The 12,928-nt window shown below is 32.3% G+C and overlaps 3 protein-coding genes across 3 annotated transcripts in view; 2 read left to right on the top strand and 1 right to left on the bottom strand.

The window, feature by feature from the left end:
• Positions 1-895, bottom strand: part of LOC107646575 (acyl transferase 5) — a 1,535-nt gene extending 640 nt beyond the window's left edge. Inside the window, exons 1-2 of the mRNA XM_016350751.2 lie at positions 401-895; positions 1-81 (exon numbers count right to left, since the gene is read on the bottom strand). The exon at positions 1-81 is cut by the window's left edge and continues 25 nt beyond it. Of these exons, the coding sequence (XP_016206237.1) occupies positions 1-81; positions 401-829 (510 nt within the window). The 5' untranslated portion in view covers positions 830-895. The remainder of the gene's footprint in view (positions 82-400) is intronic.
• LOC107646025 (two-pore potassium channel 5) lies at positions 6,276-8,374 on the top strand. The gene is made up of 2 exons (XM_016350209.2): positions 6,276-7,401; positions 7,916-8,374. The coding sequence occupies exons 1-2, from the start codon at positions 6,392-6,394 to the stop codon at positions 8,061-8,063; spliced, it is 1,158 nt and encodes a 385-aa protein (XP_016205695.1). The 5' UTR covers positions 6,276-6,391; the 3' UTR covers positions 8,064-8,374.
• On the top strand, positions 10,115-12,325 carry LOC107646023. Its single transcript, XM_016350206.2, has 4 exons — positions 10,115-10,440; positions 10,539-11,125; positions 11,331-11,846; positions 11,930-12,325. Exons 1-4 carry the CDS (start codon positions 10,137-10,139, stop codon positions 12,065-12,067), a joined length of 1,545 nt encoding a protein of 514 aa, XP_016205692.2. The 5' UTR covers positions 10,115-10,136; the 3' UTR covers positions 12,068-12,325.

Below are 12,928 nucleotides of genomic sequence, written 5' to 3'. Positions count from 1 at the left end.
TTGGGCAGCACCAAGGCCATCGCAAATGGTGTGGCAGAATACGAGGCCTATCATATATCCTCCACATCCAAATTGTGTCACCTGATCATAACATACATAAAAATTCAACATATATTAGTATATACATCATAATTTAATAACTAATTTTTTTTGGACAATTAACATGTTTATAATAAAAATTAGTTCATATTATCATGATTAGGTTATATCTGATTAATGACTCGGAATAAAATTATAACTTTTATTAATATTAATATTTTATACCATTAGAATTTATAAAATATTATTTTTTCTAAGTGTTAGGCCAAATTATTGTTGGTCATGTATTGGTGAACTTGAATAATCAAAATCTTTTATATAGTTAACTAAATAACGTTTATCAAGTCAAAGACATATATACCTGCATTTTGACAAGGGGGTCAATGCCTTCGGTTTGAGGAACATCATCAGGAAGAAGATGATGATATGGAATAGACTGAATGTCATCAAAGAAATGAAGGGATTGAAGAGTGCAATCAGTAGAAGCCTCAACAAACCAGGCACCGTCCCCGGAGCATTGAACTTGGAGGCACCCTGCTTCATCATTTTGTTCCGATTTGTGAATGAGGCGCCCAGCAAGAGGGTAGTAAGGAACCAATGCTCTAGACAAGGCTTCTCTTATGACACTTGCAGCTTCAGGGCCATGCCTGAACACATGCAACGTTCTGGCATCGCACCTTAGAACAGGTATCTTATCGATCAATGATAGGTCTAGTGTGGTCAATGGTGTCTCTTCAGCTGGCTTAACGACACTACGTTTTGTTCTTATCACACACATGGTGCCCATCATGCTAACTATCAAGGTTGCTATGGAGATCCAATTTTTGGCATATCAATATGAATTCTGACTAATGTTTATTTATAATTGATCAAATCTTTATACTGGAATATTTTTCTATTTCAGGTTCTTGGCTTTTAAGTCTGAACTTTTTGTTTGGTGGATTAAGTTTTTAATAAATCAGACATATAAACTCAATATAACTATAAATAATTTAATAATACTTAAATCTACCAACAAAGTTTTATATGTTAGTTTACTGTGAAGTTAGAACATATCAAAATCAGCTCAAAATGAAGAACAAATTAATAGAGAATCCTAATGCAGAAAGTTCTGCAATAAACAATAAATAATTTAAACCTACCGAATAATAATTCAACGCTATCCTTTGATACCTGTAAAATATATACTTGAAACAACACTGTATCAATGTTAGTATATAAAATTATATGATAAAAAAAAAGATTTTGCATATGAATAGATAATTATTACAAAATAAATTATAATTGTGAAAATTTAAATCTTCACATACTGTAAATCATGGAGATCAACACAATGTAATGACCACTTTTTTCTACTTTTGACCATGACATAAGTTCTCCTTTTCTGTTCAAGAGTCTAATAACATCTAATTAAAAAAAAAAAACGAATTAAAAGCATGAAATTAAAGACAAATAAATGAACAACACAATAATAATAATACAAATTAACTACGTACCAAATAAGTTAGCTTTTTCATTTGTTTGTCTCAATATATTAGAATGATCGAGAAAATTAAAATGATTGTCAGGAATGTTACGATCATCGATCGTATTTACTATACGTGACTCCTTCTTAAAAAGTTATTATACACACATGTGTAGTCGGAAGATAAATTCCGCTTGATTCCTCAATCAAAAAATTTGAAAAGACATAAACCTTTCCCTCGATCAAATCATTGTCAAACATTTTTGCCAAATAATTCTTGATTGAACAATGGATTTTATCACACTGTAAAACAAATTAAAAATGAATACTATTAGCACTTATAACTCTATTAAATCACACTCTCGTTGATTCGTCCAAGGGTTTACTTATCAAATAAATTTAAAATATGAACAAAAAATATCTATAAACTGGACCTAGCATCACTTGAAGAAATCATACAGGATAATCAACCTACCTTATCATCCATGAGAACCATTTCTAGGTAAGTTATCTTACTCTTGTCAAATTTGGATGGGACTTTCCATAACCTTATAATCCTTGCCTTTATTTTTCAAACATTTTCATTACATAATCTACTGTAAGTAATACTGTTGATAGAATCATAGCTTGTAACCATTAGGTATGAAAAATAATAAAGAGAAAAAGAAATATGAATGAGGTACGAATTTTCTAGATGATAAATAATTGTAACAATTGACTATTACGACATATATATATATATACACACAAGGTACGAATTTTTAATGGAGATACTTGCTACAATTAAAAAAAAAATTATATAAATAGAGACACCTGCTAAGTATATATATATGTTATTCACATTAATTATATGTCAAAATTTTTACGAAAGAGATAAAAGAGGAGATATATAAATATGTATAATATTATTACTATATATGAAGCATGTTTAAATTGCTATAATTATAGGGACTTACTATAATTATATCAAATTTAATTATGACTTTAAATAAATAAAATAGATAACGATTAATATTATTTTTTTTATATTCTTATTATAATTCACGTGATAATAAATTTTACCTATAAAATATCTAAAATTAAATAATATTCAAGTATAATTAGGTGACAATTATAATTCAAATTATTACATATGAAGTCACGTGAATTATTATTATAATTGATATAATTACTATATATCAATTTAACCATATCAATCGTATTCAAATTATTAGTCAATAATTTTAATGCAAATTCTTGCTATAAATAGGTTATATATATATATATATATGGAGACCATTTATAAACTCAACAAACTCAAAGTATCAATAATATTATTAATTTATTAATAATACATATTGTCATAAAGTTTTAGATCGATAAAAATTTATCAATATAAGAATAATGTAAATTAATTAAAATTTTAAGTATATTAAAATTCAATTAAATTTACATATATTTTACTCAAAATATACCTAAAATTTTAATATACGTAAATTTTTAATTAATCCACATTATTCTTATATTGATGAATCTTTGTCGATTTGTAACTTTATGACAAGGGAGTCACTCAGATTAAGATATTTTTTAGTAATTAAAATTTAATACATATAATCGATTAAATCATATTATTTTTGTCAAAATTAGATCAGACAAATTAATTTGGCCGAAAAATTGATAAACCAAACTTTGAACTGATCTACATTAATATTCTTTCTTTTTTTTTATTGAAAATGACTAAAATACTTCTTTATATATATATATTGAAAACCCTAAATCCTAATCCTATAACGACAGAGAGAAAAGAGAAGGGTTAGAATTTAAGATTCTCAAAATTTATATATATATATAAAGAAGTATTTTAGTCATTTTTTATAATAAGAATATTATAGTTATTTTTTATAAAAAATATTAATTTAGACCGGTTCAAGGTATAGTTTACTGATTTTTGGCCAAATTAATTTATTTGATATAATTTTGATAAAAATAACATAGTTTAATCAATTATATGTATCGAATTTTAATGATTAAAAAATATCTTTAGAAAAAGACGTTTTAAGCATCTTTATCTGAGTGGCTCCCTTATGACAATATGTATTATTAATTGATTAATAATAGAGGTAAATACTAAATTGGTACTCGAAAGATTCTGACACTGACAAAATAGTACCTGACTTTTGTTATTGACAAAAATAGTCTCTCAACATCAACAACAACCGGAACCTCCATCACTCCCCCTCCCGAACGCACACTCTCCCCTCCCTTTTTCAACACCACCACTCGCAGCAACAACAATTTTAACATCAACAACAACAACAATCTCAACCATCAAAGACCACCACCACACCATCGTAGCCACAATAAGGCCTGGCGACGAAAATCATAAACAAAGCAATGTTTTCAATTGGACAACATGGTCCATAGATCCTTGCAACAAAGAATGAAAAACCGTTAGCGGAAGCGCCAACGTTGGCCTGAGGCTGAGCAGCGGCAGTGTCCTGCGGCGTATGCAACGGGGAGAAAAGAGGAGAAGTGTGACGGAGAGGGATCTAGCAGATGGAGCCGATCCAGTGAGATCTGACGCTGATGATACGCGAATCGCGGATTCGGACTAAAACACCGGATTTTAGGTACTTGTGGAAGTTGTGATGGTGTTGACGGAGGGAGGGAGGAGTGTGCATTGGGGAGGGGGCTGCGATGGGAGGGAGAGGAAGGGGGGAATGTACGTTGAGAGCGGGGCTGCGACGGGAGGGAGAGTGTGTGTTTGGGAGGGGGGCTTTGGTGGTGGTTTGTAGGTCACCAAAATACGATGGCCACGTCAGCATTATGCTTGTCGGAGATTTACTTTGGCGAGTTCGATGACACGCTTGTCAAATTTTAAAATTTTGTAGAGACTATTTTATCAATAACAAAAGTCAGGTACTATTTTGTCAGCGCCAAAATCTTTCAGGTAACAATTTGGTATTTACCTCTTAATAATATTATTGATGTTTTGAGTTTGTTGAGTTTATAAATGGTCTCCATAGTATATATATGTTTTAATGCAAAGATATTAAATAGAATTATTAATTTAGTTTAAAGAGATGAAAAATTTAATTTGTTATTACTCATAATATCGAATAATATGTTTATTAATTTTTATTTTATTATAAAAATTATTTAGATCATAATACTAATAGTATATTATAGAATTACTATTATTAATGTATTAAATGTTTTTAATGTTTATTATTTATATATTTAAAAATTATATTTAAGAATTATTTAGTTAATTTCATAATAAATAATAGGGATAAGTATGATTTTTGTCCCTAACGTAGAGGCCGAAAATTTATTTCGTCTCTGGCCTTTTTTTCGCTACAAAATGGTTCCAAGGTTTCAGTTTGTTTTAAAACCGTCCTTCGGATCAAAATGCCCCTATCCCTTCTCTCCCAAATCAACCAAAAGCGAAGCTGAACCCAGAAGCTGAAGCATAACAGAAACAAAAGCAAAACAGAAGCTGAAGCAGAACAGAAACAAAAGCAAAACAAAAGCAGAAACAACACCAATGAACTCAGAACTCAGAAAAATTATCATCATCAAAACTCAAAAAATCATCATCTAAACTCAAACAAACAACAATAAAAATAGCAAGAAATAGAAGAACAACAATAATAGAAGAACAACAACCCAGAATTCAAAATCATCGTCATCGTCAAAACTCAGAATCCAAAATCAGAAAAACGAAAACCCATAACTTAGAACTCAATCGATAATGGAATCAAAAGAACAACAACAACACAGAAACCAGATTGATAATCATAAGCATGCAGAAGCAGTAGAACCAAAAGAAACCACAAGAAACCAGAAACTAGAAACCGGCCAGAGCAGCGACCTCGGCGGCCGAGCAAGGAGGAGGAACAGAAACGGCGACCGGCGCACGACGTCCACCCTCGCGGATCTGCTGGCGCCGACGTCGATCCAGGAAGAGGAGCAGCGGCGACATCTGGCGGTGAGATCCAACAGAGACGAGGAGGAGCAGCGGTGGCGGCGATAGCGAAGAGCGGCGACGTCCGTGAAGACCGGTGGCGGCGGCGAGGACCCAAAAAGGTCGAAGACGAAATAAATTTTTAACCTCTATGTTAAGTACCAAAATCATATGAATAATAAGTTTAAATTTGAATAATAACAATAAACAATGAATAAATAAAAAATATAATCTATTTTGTCACAGTCACTCTGCCGGCGGCGCAGGAACGAAACAATCAACCTACCAAACTTATCGAATCCATTCTAGAAAAACCAGTGCTTTCTTTTTTGGAGCACAACAAAAACGAACCACACCCATCCAATTGGTCTTATTTTAATCCACACATACCAGAAATATATTAGTCCTTCTTCTTTTGTATGATTGCCTTTGAACTTTACTTTAGCACGCAATTCATAATGATTTTTCCTTTTTCATTACTTTATATTCCCGAAACAGAAGCAAAACATAAAAACAAATTGCACCCTAATCCTTCTTTCTTTAGCTAGAATTAAGAATTCATATGAGAATCCACCATCTTTTATTTTACTTTTGCAAATATTTATTAGGTTATGTCACATTCGTCTTGCGTGGCATTGGGGTCCCCTCTTATTTGCCCAAACAGTTAGCTCTCTTGTCACTCCATTGGTGCAATCAACCAAACCAAATAAATAAAATTATAAAATTAAACTCATTTTGAATTATTCAGTTAATCATTAACAAAAATAAGAGATATTTGAAAAAATAAAAATTAAATAATTATAATCAATTAAATATTTTTCTCCGCACACCAACCACAAACCTCAAACCTCATCTCCTCCACTCAAAAACACACTTTTTTTTTATTTCTTCTCTCTCTCTCTCTCTCTCTCTCTCTCTCTCTCAGTCTCTCTCTCTCTGCCATGGAGAGTGAACCTTTGTTAAGCACCTCCAAAATCATGGACAACCGCGATGTACAATACTTCGGACCTTCAAAATCCTTCAGCGATGTGGTAACCCTGACCCTGCAGAACACAGAGATAGAATCCTTGAATCAACAGCAGCAACAGCCGCCATTGCCAGCTTCTTCGAAGAAGAAGAAACTGAGTCGTTGCAAAACTGCTCCAGCCATGATCACAATGAAAGAAGTGAAAAAGAAAGAAGCGGAAGTTCCAAAACCGCAGAACAGCTCGGTGATCAGACAAGGGCTTATCTTGCTTGTGATATACCTGTCTATTGGAGTTGCCATATACTCCTTCAACAGGGAACGTTTCTCCGGCATTGAAACACACCCTGTGATCGACGCACTCTACTTCTGCATAGTCACCATGTGCACCATAGGGTACGGTGACATAGCTCCTCTGACCCCAGTCACAAAGGTCTTCGCTTGCGTCTTCGTCTTAGTTGGGTTTGGATTCATAGACATACTCTTAAGCGGACTCGTCAACTATGTCTTGGATTTGCAAGAAAACACCATCCTTGCTGGCTTACAAATGGGGTCTCCAATTCATCAGGAACAGCAACAAGAAGCAGGGTTCTCAGCAAGGAATTACATTATTGACGTGGCAAAGGGGAGGATGAGGATAAGATTGAAGGTTGGTTTGGCTCTTGGTGTGGTTGTTCTTTGCATTGGGATTGGGGGTTTTGTGCTCTACTTTGTGGAGGGTTTGGATTGGGTTGATTCCATTTACTTGTCTGTTATGTCTGTTACAACAGTTGGTTATGGTGATAGAGCTTTCAAGACTCGTAAAGGTCGCTTGTTTGCGGCTATTTGGCTCTTGTTTTCGACCTTGATGGTTGCAAGGGCATTCTTGTATTTGGCTGAAGCTAGAATCGATAGAAGGCATAGAAGAATGGCTAAGAAGGTTTTGCATAGAGATATCACTGTTGATGATTGGCTTGCTGCTGATATCAACAACACTGGTTTCATCAGGTAATGTTCATTAATTACTCTCCTAATTTTTCATTCATATGCTTCTGGATTTAGATCAGTACTTGATGAATAGAATAGGAGAATCTAATCTCATCAAATTGCCATCCTTATTAGCTAATATAACATGGCAGGTGATTATTGATGATTATTATTATGATATTATTGGTATTATTGGTTTTGACAGCTAGCTATAAATGTGTAGCAAGACATTTTTTAGTAAGCACAATGAGACATTAGCTCTTGGCTTGGATCTTGTATCATACATGTGACGGTTACATGTCGTTTTCTTAAAAAAACAAAGGGAAAAGAAGAAGAAAAAGTTGTCTTAGTCCTATGAAGTTGTATTTACTATGCAGAGTTATATAGGTAATGATAGATAGTATTAGGCATAAATAATGCATGCATTTATGCAATTTTTTCTGTCTGGTTATTTAATAGGACCAATAACAAATGTGTCATTCTACTTTGATTTTTTTCTTACTGAGAATTATTATTTTTGAATTTTTTATTGCAGTAAGTCAGAGTATGTAATTTTCAAGCTGAAAGAAATGGGTAAAATACAGGAAAAAGATGTAATGCAAATATGTGACCAATTCAGGAAGCTTGACCCTTCTAACTGTGGCAAGATTACACTTCCTCATCTCTTGGGGGATAACTCATGACACAGTATAAGAAGCACTTCAATTCAGCCTATATCATAACATTCATATGTATATATGCATAATTTTTCAGCAAAGAAAAGAGGATAGGAAGCTCTGCAAGAATTATGCAGATGTACCTTATCTTGATGTAGTGGGAGGTATGATTCATGAAATTATTTGTAAGTAAGTTTTGTACAAAAATAAAAATCAATCAATTTGTAGAAAGGTTCTCTAGAAAGGAGAAAGCTTGAGACCCATATCATTCCATACCCAACACCATACCATGGAAAAGATTTTCGCATTATTACTTCATTATATTATACAGTATATTGTCATCATAAGTAATAACACATTGAAAATTTTAGGTTGATCAAATTAAACTGTAATGCATCTGTAATCAATGGCATTCTGTTAAGCCAAATGGCACTCATCTCTACAACTAAGATTTATTGGAGTAAATTTAAAGAAATTATGAAAATTAAAGTTTGTAGTCAGCTCACTAGTCTGTTTAAATAGGTGTCGAATTCGAATTCTGTCTTGTATATAAATTAATTTATTGACTAACAACAGACTTTTAAATAGAATTAATATTCGTAACGGATTAGTTTTTAAGTTTGTCAGGTTGGGAGATACGATAATAAGTAATAACAATTACAGTTCTGCTATGGGTTTTTTCCCACTCTAATCAGCTTCACATTGGGCTTTAGAGCTAAGGTGGACCACTATTTTTGGACTTTATATGGTGGACAGAATAAAAAAGGGTCCACACACTCAACGAACACTGAAAAGAAAAAGAAGACGACTTCATGCAAAGTAAAAGTAGTTAATTTTTATTACCAAAAAAAAAAAAATTAGTTAATTTAAATACCAAAAAGAAAAAGTTGTAGTTAATTTATTCTGTTCACAATTCATATACACAAAATTACAAATTCATGAGAGATTTAGGTGCATTAATTTTTATGTCAAATTAATAATTGACATAAAAATAATTATACTTGAATCTCCAACACTGCTTATGATAAGTGTGATTACAAAATTGATAGGTGTAGATATTTCCTGTGTGCTAATTTGCAGAAATGGTACACATCACACGTGTTAGACCATAAGGCACTAAGGCATGTAAAAAAAGAAAATGAGTAAGAGTACTGAATTGAAAAATAAAAAAGTGATTAATCAGACAGTAAATTTGAGAAAAGCCATAACAATACTTAAATATTAAAAGATTGTAAAAAGTGGGATTATTTTTAAATTTTAATATAAAAATGAAGACCCGAGTGCTAGAATGGCCTTTCTTTGTTACTTGTGAACAATGCCAAGTTTCCAACCCATATTATTCCCTTGTGATTTATTACTATTTTTATCTGAGTTACATGAGAATCTGTTTTAGGTTTTTCATGGAGTAATATTATAGGTACAAGTTCTTTTTCAATTAAATCTAATTAAATTAGTTTAACATCAATAAAATCATTCTCATTATTTTCATTCACCCACTTATAGGTACAAGATTTTATGGAGTGATATTTTTTTTAATATGAAAATTGGAATATAATTTCTACATATAGTTGGGACCCTTTAATTAATTCCTTAAAATGACAAAAATGATACACCAAATTTTAATTTGTAGACAATAAAAACAAGTCCTTCACAAAATAAAAAACTTAAAAAGCAGTAGAAACTAGAAACGTAAAATGGTTAGGTATCTGAGGAATTGTCCTTATAAATAATGCTGGAGATAAAAGTACCAAGTGATGAATATTTTTTTTTTTAGATTCTTTTATCTTAAGATTATTCATATTAAATTATAAAAAAAGTTAGGAGTGTCAAAATGTATTTGAATTTATGAGCATAATTGAGATAATTTAGTTCTTGTAATTCTTTTGATCTTTCTCGACCAAAATATACTGAATCTTTATCTTACTTCAAATACCAAAATTTTCATTTATATTTAATTATTGATTTTTACTAAATTTTATAGATTTAAATAAAATAAAATATTTAATTTTATTTTTATTTAAAATTCAAATCAAAAGTAATAATAACTTATTTTATTTAGTATTTATAACAAGAAGATCCTTCAAAAGCAAAACCACCGTAATGAAATGCTACATTAGACCCTATATCCATTGTCTAGTGTGCTCTAATTTTGAGGCACACATGATAATTATGGATAAGCAGTTGCATAGGTTGTTTGTGTTGATGAATGTTCTTATTGTGTTCAGCTTCTTTGATCTCTCAACAGTAGCAGAGAGTGAGAATCATGTTTCTGCAGTAGGAGATCCAGGAATGAAGAGAAATGAACTGAGAGTAGCATTTGAAGCTTGGAATTTCTGCAATGAGGTTGGGGAAGAAGCTCCTCACATGGGTAGCCCAAGAGCTGCTGATTGCTTTGATCTTTCAAGTAAGTCCAATTCACACAACAAAATATAGATCTTTTTGTCTTTGGTTAAAGAATCTGGTTCTAAATTTTATGATGCATTGGTTGTAATGTTATCACAGATTCTCTCAAACACAAGGTAACAAAAGATGATAACAAACTTGGGGTTGGAAAACCAATTCCTGGTATAAAATCAGATTCAATTGATATAAACAACACAGACCTTTATGCTGTTGAAAAAGAACTGTATCTTGGTTCATTGTGTGAAGTTGAAGACACACCAAAGCCTTGGCAATTTTGGATGATAATGCTGAAGAATGGAAACTATGACACAAGCTCTGGTTTGTGTCCCATGGATGGGAGAAAGGTTCCACCTTTTGGTAGTCATGGGAGGTTTCCTTGCTTTGGGAAAGGGTGCATGAACCAACCCATCTTGTGTCATCAACAAACAAGGATAAAAAATGGAACAATGCATGGAATGTTTCATGGTACATATGATTTGGATTCTGATTGCAAGGGTGAGAAAGATGGCTTGTCTTACTATGAAGTTGTGTGGGAGAAGAAAGTTGATGATTCTGGGAGTTGGATCTTCAAACATAAGCTCAGAACTTCAAAGAAATATCCATGGTTGATGCTGTACCTTAGAGCTGATGCAACCACAGGATTCTCTGGAGGGTATCATTATGACACAAGAGGAATGCTTAAAATTGTAAGTATATAGCTTAATTTATCTTCTCTGTGTTCAATAAACCATAAAATTTGGTAAAGTTGCTCAATTTCGTTCCATACTTTCATGTTTTTAGAACACATTTAATGTCTGCTCTAAGAACATTTACAACCGCTTGTTTTTATTTATAATAATTATAAGTTGGATGATTAGGCACTATTATTAACCATTTGAGTCCATGTTTCAGCTTCCAGAATCACCAAATTTTAAGGTCAAGTTGAGCTTAGATATCAAAAAGGGTGGGGGTCCCAAGAGCCAGTTCTACCTGTTAGACATAGGTAGCTGCTGGAAGAACAATGGTGCTCCTTGTGATGGAGATGTCCTAACTGATGTAACCAGATACAGTGAGATGATCATAAATCCTGAAACACCAGCCTGGTGCAGCCCAAAGGGTTTGGAAAATTGCCCTCCATTTCATATCACACCAGACAACAAGAAAATCCATAGAAATGACACTGAAAATTTCCCCTATTCTGCTTATCACTTTTACTGTGCTCCTGGTAATGCTCAACAATTAGAGCAACCTGTTAAAACTTGTGATCCTTATAGCAATCCTCAAGCACAAGAGATTGTTCAGTTGTTGCCTCACCCTATATGGGGTGATTATGGCTATCCAACAAAAAAAGGAGATGGTTGGGTTGGAGATCCAAGAACTTGGGAACTTGATGTTGGTGGTCTTTCAAGTAGACTATACTTCTATCAGGTATGTTAATGTTATTTGAGTTTATGTTTTGTTACATAATAGAAAAATGAATAATGGGCATGTTTTAATTTATGTTGGTATAGGATCCTGGAACAGCTCCTGCTAAAAGAATATGGACTTCTGTGGATACTGGAACTGAGATATTTGTCAGCACAAAAGATGAAGTAGCAGAGTGGACTCTTAGTGATTTTGATGTTATTCTTACAGAACCAAAGTCATGAATCAAATTTATTTATTTACTTATTTATTTATTTTTATTTTTTTCCCTGCTTTTTTTCTGTTGTAAGAGTTAGATTGATTGGCAGAAACTAACTAGCAAGGAGGAATTATCTGACTGAGACAAAAGGGCAAGACATCTTAATCTTGCTAATAAGCTTTCAGAAATCACCAAAAAAAAGAGATCAATTTTTAGTTTTTAACTTTTACTTTTTTTCTTCCCCTTCTCTTCTAAAGAAGCCACAGAGCTAATTCAAAAGCCACCTATTGGATCATTTGATGTTATGTTAATAAAAGAGCTTAGTTTTTAAATGCTGCTTATTATATTATATATCCAATACTCGATCTATAAGATGATCAATTAAGAGAAGAAATCACCTAGAATTATCCATTTGCAAAACAGCTAATTAAGAAATTAAATTCAAATAATTGGAAGAAAAAAAAGGTTCACACTCACAAATGAAGTTAGGATGAGTCATTCCACACAATTATCACGGTCCGTGAAGGACTCCATGTAATTATGTAAAGCAATAGCAGATAGTTGAGCCCAAAGGACCTACCACCACGTGCCCTCACCTAACTTTAACTTATCAACCTAAGTTCTAGTCTTGGAACAAAAGACACCATGAGCTTCATGGGTTCTAGCTAGCAACTCCTTGTTTTGTTTTTTTATTTAAGGTGAGTTTTTCGCAATTGAAATTTATTTGATTTAGAAATTAGCTTTTTTCCGTTTAAAACATATATAAAAAAATAGAAATTGATTTGAGCTATAAAATTTATAGATTTATTTTATAACTGATATTATACTCTTATTTTTTTTAAAAGATTTCAATGAAATTGAAATGAATTGATATTGAAAAAATATA

This window comes from Arachis ipaensis, chromosome B06 (assembly GCF_000816755.2).
Source record: "Arachis ipaensis cultivar K30076 chromosome B06, Araip1.1, whole genome shotgun sequence".
Taxonomy (NCBI): domain Eukaryota; kingdom Viridiplantae; phylum Streptophyta; class Magnoliopsida; order Fabales; family Fabaceae; genus Arachis; species Arachis ipaensis.
This window is presented reverse-complemented; position numbering and strand designations above follow the sequence as displayed.

Excerpts from the sequence above, each read along its gene's own strand:
- LOC107646025 (XM_016350209.2), top strand. The coding sequence starts at position 6,392 with ATGGAGAGTGAACCTTTGTTAAGCACCTCCAAAATCATGGACAACCGC. Across the intron at positions 7,402-7,915 it reads AACAACACTGGTTTCATCAG|TAAGTCAGAGTATGTAATTT; the intron begins GTAATGTTCATT and ends TTTTTATTGCAG.
- LOC107646023 (XM_016350206.2), top strand. The coding sequence starts at position 10,137 with ATGAAATGCTACATTAGACCCTATATCCATTGTCTAGTGTGCTCTAAT. Across the intron at positions 10,441-10,538 it reads TGATTGCTTTGATCTTTCAA|ATTCTCTCAAACACAAGGTA; the intron begins GTAAGTCCAATT and ends ATGTTATCACAG. Across the intron at positions 11,126-11,330 it reads CAAGAGGAATGCTTAAAATT|CTTCCAGAATCACCAAATTT; the intron begins GTAAGTATATAG and ends TCCATGTTTCAG.